Source organism: Rhipicephalus microplus, chromosome 5, assembly GCF_043290135.1.
Source record: "Rhipicephalus microplus isolate Deutch F79 chromosome 5, USDA_Rmic, whole genome shotgun sequence".
Taxonomy (NCBI): domain Eukaryota; kingdom Metazoa; phylum Arthropoda; class Arachnida; order Ixodida; family Ixodidae; genus Rhipicephalus; species Rhipicephalus microplus.
Genome location: NC_134704.1, coordinates 98,934,301 through 98,948,475, shown reverse-complemented (window position 1 = coordinate 98,948,475; position 14,175 = coordinate 98,934,301). Strand labels below are relative to the sequence as shown.

The following is a 14,175-nucleotide window of genomic DNA, read 5'->3' as shown; positions in this document are numbered from 1 at the left end:
TGGAGGCTATAAGAAGTCGCACGCTGGCTCTGATAGTGTAAAAAGAAGCGCGCTTCCACAACGAACGTTTCAGCACACATTAGACCAAAGTTTCGGCCGTGGGACCGGCCTTCGTCTATGAATCCCGGATGAAGACGAATTTCCCAGACGAAGACGAGTTTTCAGACGAAGGCCGGTCCCACGGCCGAAACGTTGCAATAATGTGTGCTGAAACGTTCGTTGTGTGAGTTACGCTTCGCGATATATATATATATATTTATATATATATATATATATATATATATATATATATATATGCTCGTCGTTAGTAAGGTGAGTACCATGAGTGGCGTGACTAAGTTGATTAACGCAGTAGGCTGAAGACTGAGGAGTTGTTGGTTAGAATCACCAGTGAAAGCCCTAAGGCCACTAGTGAAGCTGCATTATTTCTGGGATATGTGCACAGACAAGTGTGGGCTTCAGCTCTCCAAGTTTTCAATTTCGCTTGCGTATATATATATATATATATATATATATATATATATATATATATATATATATATATATATATATATATATATATATATGTGTGTGTGTGTGTGTGTGTGTGTGTGTGTGTGTGTGTTGTTGTGACTCCGGGTCCTGCGGGTCTCAGTTTGGTAGCGGGCCCCCGTCCTAAGAGCCATCGTCGAACAAGTCAGTTGAGGCGTTCGTAAAAACGACAATTTATTTACATGCTTAGTAACTGGAAAATAGAAAAGAGGTGATCAAGTAGAAGTCAAGAACTGTACATAAGAACTGTTGAACTTTAGAACTTTAAATACACGAAAGTCTTCGGCTTATATAGCGCCTCGTTGCCAACCCTGGAATTGTCCGCGGCTTCCGCCAATAGCGCGCTCCATGGTCTAAGTGCTCCACCCACGAAGGCGGGAAAAGAGACCACACAATGCACGTGCAGAGGGCACAGTCTACACGATGCCCAAATATGGCCACCAACGCACTGCACCAATGTTTTCGCACACGTCACCAAGTTTCGCGCACGTCCGATGATATTGGCTTCCAAGATTCTTCTGGCAGCTGGGTTAGGTTCGAAAAACCGGCTGCCAGTACACGTGTCAAACACACGTCACCAAGTTTCGCGCACGGCCGATGACTTTAGCTTCCAAGATTCTTCTGGCAGCTGGGTGAGGTTCGAAAAACCAGCTGCCAGTACACGTCTCAAATTTGCCTGACTGTTTGGGTAGGACAATGTAGTGGTGGGCCAGCATATCGTCAAAATATGCCACCCATTCAGCCGATCCTATGAAGAAAGGGGGAAGGAGGAGTGGTCGACCAATCCCTCGTCGTCGAAGCGGCTCCCGCAAGTGCTGCAACAGCTAGTGCATTATCCTTTCCTTCAACCCCACATTCCATTCCTAGTTGTTTGCCAGAAGCTGTGGCATAGCTGCGCATATCCGGGACTCCGTTTCTCCTCGCAAGATGCAGCCACAACCAGTTTGGCTTTACCTTTCAGCCTGAACTGCAAATACCATACTGGTTCCGAGATTTCCAGATCCTCGGTGACCTCTAAAATGGCCCAGCTGCCTCCTTGCCTGCCTCGAAAGCGTTGCTCGCAGCAAACACAATGGCCTTTCTTGAGTCGAGCTCACAATGGCCTCTCTTGGCTCGTGCGTTTTCTTTGCGCGAACCAGTCCCGAACCCCTCGTTCAGGTTTTGCCGAGAGGAAATCAACCCGTCTTGACGGCACACCCTTGCTTGGAATGCGTCGGAATATTTTCGTCCCATTCAAAAAGGCCGAAAAACTTCAATAATGATGACGGTCGTAACAATATATAATGTGGGCATTTGTCATACGCTTCTTTTCATATATGCAGAACGAATGGACGAACAGATGCTTCGCCACACTATCCATCATTCACTCCGTGAATATGCTGCCATTTTTTTTCGGACTGGTTTTTGTGAACGCGACCGCACCAACGGTTGTTTTCTCGCGTTTGAAGAGGTATCTGAGTTTTTCACTTTAAAGGAAAACTAAAGAGAAAAAAAAATCGCAGCATATCCACAGTGTGAATGATGGAGAGCAGGGCGAAGCATCTGTCCGTCCATTCGTTCTTGTTTCCATTCGTCCGCTAAACCTTTCTAACGCCCGCTAAACTTTTCTAAAACCAAGGATCCTTGGTTATGCCCAGCGAGTAAAACATACCGACTCTTTCTTGTCAGATAGTGCTAAATGTACATGCCAATGGCTGCTAACAGGGAATGAGAGACAGGAGAATTTGGCATTTAGTTGACGCGCCCGCTGCGAATTTTTATTGTTCAACAACGCACAGGAGAAATCTCCCACCGACACCACCTTGCAGGTCAAAACGTAAGACTGGTTATACACTACGACTGCGACTACGAGGGACGAATGGGTGCTGCTTTAAGGAGGTTCGCCCCTAAAAAATCTTTCCGTATTCTAGAATCACTTCTCTAGGAGACAAATATCACCACTTTTTTCAGAAAAAACGCTCAGTTGCTTGAAAAAAAAATCTGCAAAACGAACCTACAGAAGCTAGGCGACGCCAACTTGAAATTTCCGCACCAATCGTTGTGACATAATCGATTTTTACAGCATCTCCTAGATTTTCCGCAGCTCTCACTAACTTAAAACTGAACATATTGTTTTTTGCAAGGGCCGTAGACCAAACATACTAAGCTTGTGGACATATCCTTAAGTCAATATCTCCAGAATACCAAAAAATACCCTTTAATGTTTGTGGCGCCACACCAGGTTCATAGCCAGCAAGTTTTTTTACGTGTGGGAGGCACTTATGAAAAAACTTGGAGAACACCCATTTTTTTCTGATTTATTATTTGTCGTCTGTAAAACGGCTTCCTGCTTTTGAACTTCGAAAAGGGGAAAGAGGCAACGCACCCCCTTGGCAACGGGCCTGCGTCGCGAGCTGAGATTTCTGCATGAAGTTTAAAAATGAAAGTCTCACCTCTATTTTATCTTCGAACTTAAGACTATAATAGTGAAGTTAACGACATCATGGTTCTAAGAGTACACCGTATCAATTACACTAATTTACTAGAACACTTTAGTGTTGCTTTAATATGCATGATGTCTTTCGTTATAGAGTGCACCGAATTTTCGCGTTACCAGCCTGAATGCACTCGTAAGTCAAGCTCCTCATAAGTTTCATCGCAAGAACTCAAGTGGCCAGTGAAGGGGCCTTTTTTGTCCGCCTTCCACTTTTTGGGAATTTTCTTTGTAAATTTTCACGTTATCGCCACCATTCTCATTACGGTTGTCTACATGGCTGAGATCACAGGTTGGTGAACCCATTCATGAATCGATTCACTAGGTCACACTCAGACAGAGATCGATCCGTGACCCTGAGTGAGTTCGAGTGAGTAGTATGTCAGTGAGATTTAGTTCGCTTGAGTGTGGTTGAAGAAAATTTTGGTGAGTCTGCGTCAGTGTGAACTCTAAACGCGAGATATATTTCTAGAGAGAGTCTGAGTGAATTCACTTCATTTTTTTTGCTGATCTATAATATGTGACTGTTACAGCAAGAAGAGCCTTTCCAGTGAGGACGACACCAACACAATGGCTCTGCTCATATTCGCCGCTGTCGTCGGCATTGTGGTCATCGTCATCATCGTCTTCATCGTCGCAACGGCTGGTGCACCATCGGGGACAAGTAAGTATGGCGTAGCTGCCTTGACAACTTCCAAATGTTCGAGAATTAAAATCTTTATTTCTCCTCATAGCAATTCCACACATTCGGTCAACAATTGTACCAAATACGATAGCCTAGAATAACGTTGAGCACAAACCAAAAACGCCTATGCGAGGGCATGTTTCCAAAACTGCTATATTTTAAATATCTATTTGAAACAAAAAACGATCTGCCTTTTTTCTCGTAAGCTCCCCAGTATATGAGCCATGCGCGTTTTCTAGCTTAACCTGCAAAAACAACTTGCATTATTTTTTGTAAGATCGGAAATACATAGCCACGGATGTGGCCTAGTGATGTTAATGGGTAACCACTTAATTAAGCAAGCACTCAGAAGCTGTGTTTGCCAAAATTATGGCTTAGAGGCCTTAACTATGCTTTCTCATGTTCCCAAATAAACTCATTAACAGAAAAAAAAACCACATGCCAGTTGTTAAGTTTGTTCGTTATAGTTGACAACTTCACAAGGCAAGCTTTATTGAAGACTTTTCATTTTACTCTTCTTCGAACAGAGCCATGACTGCAGGATAAAGCCGATTTGCCTTTGCCACCCAAGACAGTTACTTAAAATTTGGATTGCATTCTCACTGGTTTTCACTGTTAACTTTACAGATGAGTGATTATTTTCAGTGTGCACGTCTGAATTGCGGAGGGAATAAAACATTCTGGTTTTCTACCCTATATAGTTTCTGGTCCTGCACATTCTTGCTGAATGCTGTTCATTTCACTCTGCAATATGCGCATCAGCGAAATCGCACAGCATCTTGGTGGACGACGGACTTTGAATCCTATCAATATCTGCTTTCAAGTTAAAGCGATCAGTATATTTTCACGCTTCTGTCATTGTATGCAACATGCGCGCACATCGAACCACCGTTGCGCCTGAGCCCGAATTATGCTGCAAGAACAACCTGAGTGCATGATGTTAATGAAGACGTTATTTCTGCGGTTCATATTTAAAAGATTGCACCAGTTCTAGTTCGGCGAAGCTTCTACGCAATCTGCGTAAGAGGACCAGAGTATTAACTAAATCGACAAACAGCGCAACTGTTCTTGGTAATGATGCGGTTCCTTTCCACAGCTGGAGATTTCTCAACGCTCTTGGCGTGAAAAATTACGCGCAATGCAAATTTCATCTCTCTTTGCATAAGAAAATCTTGCGGAAACGTTTGGTAGTTCCATGCATTAGTTTGCTGAAGCTTATGCGAAAGAATATGAGAAGCGAGCTTGAATGGTTACTTTTCCTTTTTTTTCGCAGCGCAAACAAGTAAACTGATCAAACAATCCGAGTTTTCGCTGGCATTGGCACAATTTATACCATGGCGAGCATGTTGAATATTCAGTGCCTTCGAAATTCAACAAAATGAAAAATTTTCTGAAGGTGTTTGGCAGCAGAGTCTATCGTCTGCTCTCATATATGGGGCTGTTTAAAAAAAAAGTTAGAGACCTAAGCAAATCATTCACTTGAATGAACATTCACAGGATACAGTTCATTGTGTACAGCAGATATTATGTCAAAAGAGTTAAGTAAAATTTCTTTTGAAAAGAACTTTGTACTTTTCATGTCGAATGGCGCCCTTAAAAGCGCAGAAGGGGAAAAAGTTTCCCAGTAGGCCATCCTTTCTGTGAAGTGCCTATTTGTTAAACTCTCGTCCAGACTAGTGAAAGTTCCCTGCGTATGCTAAGTGCTGCTTCTCCATCACTGTCAAATGGAAGCATGTCATATAGATGGGAGAAATAAGTGCAATGGTTTCGTTGGGAAATGAAGTCTAAAAGGAGGATGACAAACGTACAAAGCCCACATTTTGCTAACAATTGAGCAGGAAGTACTACCTCCACGAGAAAACAACCTGCTCAGATGATAGATCATAGAACGCCTTATTCTAAGGTCGAAGGTTTGTTCCCTTCCCATGGCAAGCTATTTTTTCGTCCACTTTTATTTCTTCACATTCACATTACAAATACTTCTAATAACAACCCCTATATTATCCCTGGCATGATTTTCTGTTAGATCAGATTAATATTGTAAATGTGGTTAGTGATACGACAATGTTAGCAGGTTCCGAATAGCACATGAAAAAACGACGCATGCACATGGTAATGGTTGCACTGTGACGTGATTTGCCGTATACAATGCCTCCGAGGTGTTTCAATGTCATCTCGTCTCGGAGGTCATACCGAGGACCCGTGCGTTCTAAATGTAGTGTCCTCGTCATTGGTGACTTCTCGTGAGTGGTAACCACGATAATTTCTTGTGCTCCAGTTTTGAAAAGCAATATATCTTGTGATGTTCATGTGACTCTTCTGTTCAAACTTCTATTTTAACCCATATTGGCCGAAAGTTTGGAAAATTAACAAAACTAATTTATTTCCACAAAATGATTGCTTCTACGACCTCAGAAAAAAGAATAAGGCTTTTATTAAAAACGTCTCTCGAACAATGGTTTTGGAGCCGTCCTATATGTAGGGCACCAATGTTTGACACACCGCGAACAAAACATTTTAGCGCCTATTACTGTCATACGAAAGGTACTGCACACCCGGACACTGAAGAACAATGGAGAAAAATATCAGCAGCATCGAGAACAAGTTAACTGTATATTACTTATATATTTTTTCTTTCGCGGTATGGCGCTCAGCTACACGCACGCGAAATAGCCATTTTGTGACTGCAAACATGTGGCTATTGGTGGCTCAGCGATCACCTAGACTTCCATGTGACGAGAACAGGGTATCATAAACACACCTTTAGTGGCGCTGCCTTTTTCACACACACACAAAAAAAAAACATTCAAACTATAGTGAAAGGTTTCGGCGTCCTATATGTAGGACCCTGGACATATATGTGGTAAACATGTTCACAAATGCTACCCTTCTACATACGTGCGATTTAAATGTAGACTTTTTATTCCGTCTAGAGTTTTATGATGTTTCACTTTTAGAATGGTTCTGATGTGTGGATTCGCATCTTTTGCTGTAACATTAGAATTATTTTTTTGTTTTGTTTTTATTGCAGGTGTGGCAGTTACAACAGTACATGACAGCATTGACTCACGTAAATATGTGTAGCAAATTTTCGTCTTCCTTGTTATGTGAAAGCAGTGTCAACCCCGTTACACTACTTTCAATCACTTTAAACAATGCATGTGTTGCGCATCTTCATAGAAGTAAGGTAGAGAATTTAGCGGGTTGTAAAAAATGCATCTTCATAATATCATTTGAAGCATTACTGCACAAATCAGTATCGAACTAAATGGGTGCGAAGTTTCATCACCATAGCTACATAACCTTTAAAGCTGTGCTTACGAAATCGCTGCATAACAATCGGTATGCACAGAAGGTTTTTCCAAAGTTGAATAATATTTTAAAGACCGGCTTTTGAGCAAAAGCAAAAAAAGGTAGCAATAACTTGGAATGTAGCTCTGAGGATGACTAGCAAATCAAAACGTGCAGCGTGCTGCTCACGCACAAATGACACACGAAAACAACGCACACAGGACGAGAGCAAACTAACGGCGTTTACAGCTAGACGCTTAACGTGCTATTTAAAAACGAACGCATGAAACGTAATCACAGGTACTGATATGAGTGCGAACTAGCGAGTGTCCCAGTTGTTGTATACTTCACAGTACTTGAAGAGCGCGTTCTTTTCGTGGTCTTTTTCATAAGTTTTTTTACTGTTCACTTAACCACATGCCGTACATCACCCCACCATCAAGAATATCGCAACGCACTGGTCACCCGCTACAGGTTTCAAAACCGCGCACACGCACTACGAGCTTCTCTACTTCATTTTTTTTCACAGCGGCAGAGTGGAATGCCCTTCCGCACCATGTTGTATCTACAAATAACCGTCACATGTTCTATGCTGCTGTGTCTTCTGTTTTACCAAATTAGTTTCCGTTGGTTGTACTTAACGCGAGTCTTTATTTCTACAGCGTTCGTTGTTTGTTACTGTTGTATTTATTTATACAGTTTTATTTTTGTGCAAGATTTTCAATGAATATTACGTTATATTGCGACATCATGTTGTTGTTTTTTATTTAATACATACTGCAGTCCGTAGACCAAGCAGGAGGGGCACAACTGTTTCTTCTAATGTTACCAAATTAATTAGCGCGTGTTCTCGTTTTCACAGTGTATCAACATTTATTTCTTTTGCTTTCTCCTCTTTTTCCAAAGCTCTATTGGTTTTTATGTTTATTTGGATTTACCCATTACATGTTGTCCCCACCCTTTATGTAACACCCCTAGAAATGGGGCCTTTAAGGAAATAAACTGAACTGAACTGATCTGAATGGGGCCTGCCCGGCGAGCGAAGTTGACCTTTGTGGCCCAGGCAGCTAACGCACTCATTCCGGTGAAAGGCCAAGGCACAAGATTCTCCCCACCTAAGGATGAGCGGGAGCGCACAAGCACCTAACCCCCGCCCCCTCCCGCGCCTTCATGCGTGGGACCAAGTACGCGTGGGAGACAAGCGCGCGTTGGCGCATCGTGACGAGCTGGGTGCCGAGCGCGGGCGGCCTTTATTTTTAAAGACGATAATCTTTCTTGGGGACCTTCGACGCAAAAGCTTTGGTCTTCATGTCTGTCTATCTGTGCATTTGTCTGTTTATCCACCGTCACCGCGAACCGGGTACTCTAAACAGCACCAGCCGATACCCCGAACGGCCGACCCCATCCGCAGCGCCCACCAACGTTGCTCAAAAATCAGCGTTCATATGTGTGTGATTGTCAATTAAAAGCAGTTATTGCGCATATCTGAGGCACCATAACAACAAGTATATATTCTGCATGTTCGTCTTTTACTATGAAAGGCATAAATAGGTAATTTTAAGGGCCGTAGCGCTTATCACGCTGCGCTGACCATGCAACGCTTGCACGGAACGGGGAGTGTTTTCAACGCTTTGCTAAGACGAGAAGGTGGCGGCACCTACCCGTCGCCTTGCGTTCTACACTTTATCGCCTCTAATACGGGCGTGCACACCCGTCTCAGGGCCACGCGCTTTGTTTTCCAAAAAAAAAAAACTGCCATATGGGGCTTATGTCTCACGCGTGACGTGACTTGATGCGCTCGTTCGCCTCCGCTGCACGCTCGAGGCACTCTAACGTAGCGCCTCCGGAATACCATTCACCGATTGTCTTGCGCAGAACATCAAATATATGCTTTGTTAACTCTCTCCGCACGCAAGACTCTCGTCTTTAGACGACATTTGCAGATTAAATGCAGATACGGGGCGAATTTTTTCTTGAGTTTTCCTATATATAGATACGTATACTTATACAGTGCATGACGGTAATTGTGACAAAGGTAAAAACCAGCCAAGACTGCCCATATGATTCCTATCGCCATAAATGTATTCAAAACCACAGCACGAGATTTAGTGAACGCCCACAAAAAGGTAATGGTATTTGAATGAGCATTCACTAAAGGTCACTAATTAGCTATTTGAATAATTACCACTTTGCTGTCTTAGAGCTCATATTGCAAAAGTTGAATTTTAACCGCTGAATTGGACGGCGCGCCCACTTCAAGCAAATGTTTCAACTAATCATTTCCAAAATGTGGGATACAATACATAGGCGTTCCAGCTTTGTTTTTTGCGCTTCGGTGCACGTGATGAAGCGCCCCGCCGCGGTGGTCTAGTCGCTAAGGTACCCGGCCACTGACCAGCAGGTCACGGAATAGAATCCCGCTTGCGGTGGCTGCATTTCCAATAGAGGCGAAAAGGTTGTAGGCCCGTGTGCGCAGATTTTGGTGCACGTTAAAGAACCTCAGGTGGTCGAAATTTCCGCAGCCTTCCACTACGGCTTCTCTCATAATAATATAGTGGTTTTAGGACGTTAAACCTTACATATCAATCAATCATCACGTGATGAAGCAACACAAAGCCAAAATGTATCAGTAACAACTTGTCCTTTAAACTGGCACTCTTTGGCCATCAAATGGCCTTCGCGCCATACAACACCACACATCACCATCATCATCAGTAGCAACCAATACCACAGGATTTAGAGACATGCGTTAGCGGCGCCATCTCTCGGTTGCACCAACAGAATCCTGCTGATACTGAATTGGAATGCACCAAAACAATGATAATTGACGATAAAGACTAGTTAGAAAAACGACTACCCATTACATGCAGCAGAGACCCACTGAAACATTTTGATAGAACTGTGGTATGGCACACTTGTCAGTGGCTTTGAAAGATGACTGAACACTGCTCAATGAAAAAACACGGCACCTCATTGTAAAACTTTGAACATCCTGGGATGCCGCATGGTTGGTAGTACGTGTGACGCTGTAATCTTCCTGAAATGTTCCAGTTGCTCCATTTTGTGACTCCATATTTTCAAGACGATGTATATTATACGACACAATATATTTTCTGTCACCTGTTCAATCCGACTACATCACTGCTAATAACCTGTTTGCGTTTATTATTCACAGGATCCGACCAGCACTCTTTTCGAGGACGTCCTCGTTTGGCCCGCAGGCATCCAAGTCGTCACAAGAACTACATCAGGCAGCTACGCCGGTTCAAGCAACCAGCGGAGCCCTATTGGTAAGCCTAGTCCACTCTGCCTTCTATTTCGCTTAGTGAAATTTGTCTAAACTGCAGGGCAAGAAGTAAGCCCAAAGTTTCAGCTCATCGAAGTTTAAACCTCAAAAAAAAAAACAAGCCTGCTTACGAAATCAAAACATTAGTTGCGAAATTATTTGTATGAAAAAAAGTAAAAGAAGTATTAACCTCAAAAAGTGCTTGCGTAGTTATATTCTACTTTTTTTTGTAGGGACATCAAATGACAACTACAGAACCATGGATGCTCATTCTACAATCTTGTTTACCCGGTGTTGCTCCAAAAGTGTAGACATGTTGAATGAATGCAAACAAAAAGTTGCATGCAATAAAAGGTGTTTTCTTCTTGTACAGTGGGTTTTCTTATACAATAAAAGTGTGCGTAATCCAATACCAGCGGCTAAACTTGCCTGCGGAATGTTTCACAGCAAACTAAACGGCACTCCGGCGTTTCTGTTGAGCGTTTTTTTGTATGGTACATTGAAAGAGCCATCAAGGAGCAGCAATAATTATCAGCTTTTATCAGCAACGTCTGGAATATACAGGAACAAGCGTGCTAGGAGGCCTCTGAGTAGCGCTACAAATGTTGAATTTAGTAATTGACAACTAGTAATAACTGTTGGAATTTAACGTTTCTTAACCCTAATATGATTATGAGAGACGCCGTAGGGGAGTGCTTTGGAGGTTTCAGCTACCTGCAGCTTCTTAACGTGCACTTTATTCTGAGTACACGGGCGTCCAGAATGTTTGCCTCCATAGAAAATGCGGCCACCGTGGTCATGATTTCAGCACGCTACCGGCGAGTCAGCAGCCGAGTGCCTTAGCCACCAGAATGTAGAAGTTAACTAGTGTGGTGCAGTTTACTTATTTAAACAATGCACCCTAATTTACTTATGGATAATTTTATCCACAGTATTCATAAGCCTCACTGGCCATTTAGGTCAACAGAAATGTAAGAAGCTCAGTCGACGTCAGCGTTTAAGTGAGTTGGTAATATGCTGCTGAGGAAAGCTTTAACAGCTTGGAAAAGCACGAACGGTCAAAGGGAGGCGGTACGTACTACCTCTGATTAGGAACTAAGCTTGTATTTCGGAAATTACATATACATGTGTGTACAAAGTAAAAAGAAGATGCCATCGGCACTCAGAGTTCCCAGGTGGTCTCCCTCTTAAGTACCGACCGACTTCAATGCCGCTTAGCTTCGGAGATAAGACAAGAACTGGCGCATTCAGCATGGTATGGCCGGTGGCTATGTGTGTATAGCAATAAAAAAAGTTGCAACACTCTGAGGAAAAACAGAAAAGAAGTGGTAAGCATTGATAATAAAAGCAGCTCTTAACAAAGGTAAATATTGTCACATAAAAGAGGTATTACAGTTCTTTCTTTTGTATATGAATTATTTCAATGCATGCACATGCATCCTTCGCCCTAACAAGCCGCCCTAACGATCTCTAATCAGTTTAGTAAGAATTTTCTACTTCAGGATGCCACCATGGTTTGTGTTGTAAACAGAAACGAAACGACTACAGCGAGCTCGGACGTTAGACGTTGCCACTCTGCCCATTCCAGTGATGTTTACGCAAGCGTACATTGAGGCACCCCTAACTGTGGTTGCCGTATACATTGCGGCATGAAAGTGTATTGAAACACCCTCTCCACCAAAAGATTGTGGAACACGAGATTTTTGAGTAACCTGTATTTCCACTTTGTCTGAGAACATAGCATTGAAATAAATGTTTCAGCCTGGGACCTATAGAGCAACCCGTTTAATTTAAATGCGCTGTGCAGACGAGCCATCATCATTTTCAGTGGAACCAACGTTCCATAAACTTTTGTGGATGGGTGTACACCACGTTGTCGATATGCGAGTCAAACAAGTTCGTGTGTTTGATCTGGCAGACAGCGTCTTGCGCTAGCAAAAGCCATTAGCTTGTCACTTTCTTGAAGTTTAAACAAGAAATATTACAGCTAGATTTTTAGGTGCCACAACGTATGGATGCGGAAATACCACCGGAACGTGCTGAGGGGCAACACCGGACATTTTTGCGGGCGTTGTATGGGTTTTGATTGGATTCCTGCGAGGAACGAGCTGCACGGCGAAGCGGTTGCGATGCTAAAGCCTGACCCAAACGTCATCCCAGCCAGTGCGGTCACATTTAGGGTGGTGCAAAATGCTAGTGGCTTGTCTACAATTAGTTGCCAAAGTACGTTGCATAACACCAGATGGTCGGCTGAGATTGCTCGCGGGGGGGAAGCATGCAAATCTGTCGCATTTGTTTTCATGAGCAACGTGAGGTTGTTATAAAATTAGCGTACTGTGAGCACTTTTGGCACCTATCTATCTATCTATCTATCTATCTATCTATCTATCTATCTATCTATCTATCTATCTATCTATCTATCTATCTATCTATCTATCTATCTATCTATCTATCTAGCTATCTATCTATCTAGCCGTTTACGTCTGTGACCTATAGTGATCACCCTTAGAACTCCGCAGGAGCCAAAATTAGTATGAAAGGGTAAGGTGGTTTGATAAATAAGACGCGCTAATCAAGACACTATTAATGTCAATATCCTGTCACGTATGTCATCAAACACATTCCACCAGACAGTGGTACATATACACGAGGGCGGGATGTGCCACAGATAATTGACCCTTAGTATCTATCCAAAAACGACGACAACACACTTGGGTAATTTCAAAGCGTGAGCGTTCAGAAAAGGCTTACCTAAGCAGCGTTGACAAGACGAATGCAAAAAGTAAGCGCCAGGAATCCAGTAGAATCAAACAAGCATTCTACAGCGCAAACAAGAATTGCACCACAGAGCCACGCCAGGTCTCGGAACAACTTTTCATATAGACCTTAATGCTCATGAAACTTCGATGGTGGTTGCAGTGCTAGCTATCTAATTCAGAAAGATTACATATGTATTTCTATACTACAGCTGTCAGGTCTGGTTAACGCGAATTGCAGTAAGGTGCCATCTGCTGAAAATGATTAATGTAGTTGTGTCCAGGGCTACTATCCTCGCGAGCACCAGCGCTTCATATCAGCGTATCGCTTTTTCAGTTTTCTAATACCGGTGTCACAGGGGCACTTTTAAGCGAAATCGGGGTGGTGCGGATCGGTTTTCTTTTTCGCGATGAACTTTATGGCCGCTGCTACACGGCCCACGCTAATCGGGTACGAGCTTGGGTCAGATGAAATGCACCAGGTGGCACTTGCGTGCCGTAAAACATGTCATTGACAAAACTCCGCGTGCGATATTTCAATCGAACCACTTATCAGGAATATCTTATTCATGCGAGAACCGCTCGAACGTTAAAAACTTAACGTTCTACTAGAGAAGCGATTTCATGAATCCGTCATTCGGTAGCGTTTTCTTTGCACTTACTTGTATTGCTGTGCGAGAATTTTAATCATCACTTTTATTTCTGATGGAACCTGCTCGTAGCAGTCTAGTCACAGCGAAATGGCAATCGGGTTGTACACGGCAAGGTTTCACTTCTGGTGCCTCAATACTCCCAGGCGCTCCTGCCCGCGGTCAGTTACTGCGAAGGTCTCTTCATTGGACCACGAAGTGCACGTGCACTGCGATGTAGTCGTAAAGCTGGCGACACTCATAATCAATTTGCTACAAAGTACTCCAACTGCTCCGACGGTGCCAGAGTTGAACTTGTCGTCTTCTTATAGTCCCCTTCTCCCACAACTACATGTGGTTAATACGAATTCTCAAATATGCAATACTATTTCTATTTTTTTCATTGAAACAGTTTGAGGTTTCTTTTATAATAAACATCTCGCTTTTTAAATTTTTACCGAACTATGCTTGAATTTCTTTTGCTTTCAACAAGCTCCGCCAGGGGGTGCAAACGACACGAAATC

At 43.0% G+C, this 14,175-nt stretch overlaps 1 protein-coding gene across 1 annotated transcript in view; it reads left to right on the top strand.

The window, feature by feature from the left end:
- Positions 1-10,634, top strand: part of LOC142817327 (uncharacterized) — a 45,590-nt gene extending 34,956 nt beyond the window's left edge. Inside the window, exons 4-7 of the mRNA XM_075894364.1 lie at positions 3,538-3,668; positions 6,721-6,759; positions 10,156-10,270; positions 10,500-10,634. Of these exons, the coding sequence (XP_075750479.1) occupies positions 3,538-3,668; positions 6,721-6,759; positions 10,156-10,270; positions 10,500-10,512 (298 nt within the window). The 3' untranslated portion in view covers positions 10,513-10,634. The remainder of the gene's footprint in view (positions 1-3,537; positions 3,669-6,720; positions 6,760-10,155; positions 10,271-10,499) is intronic.
- Positions 10,635-14,175: the final 3,541 nt, after the last annotated feature.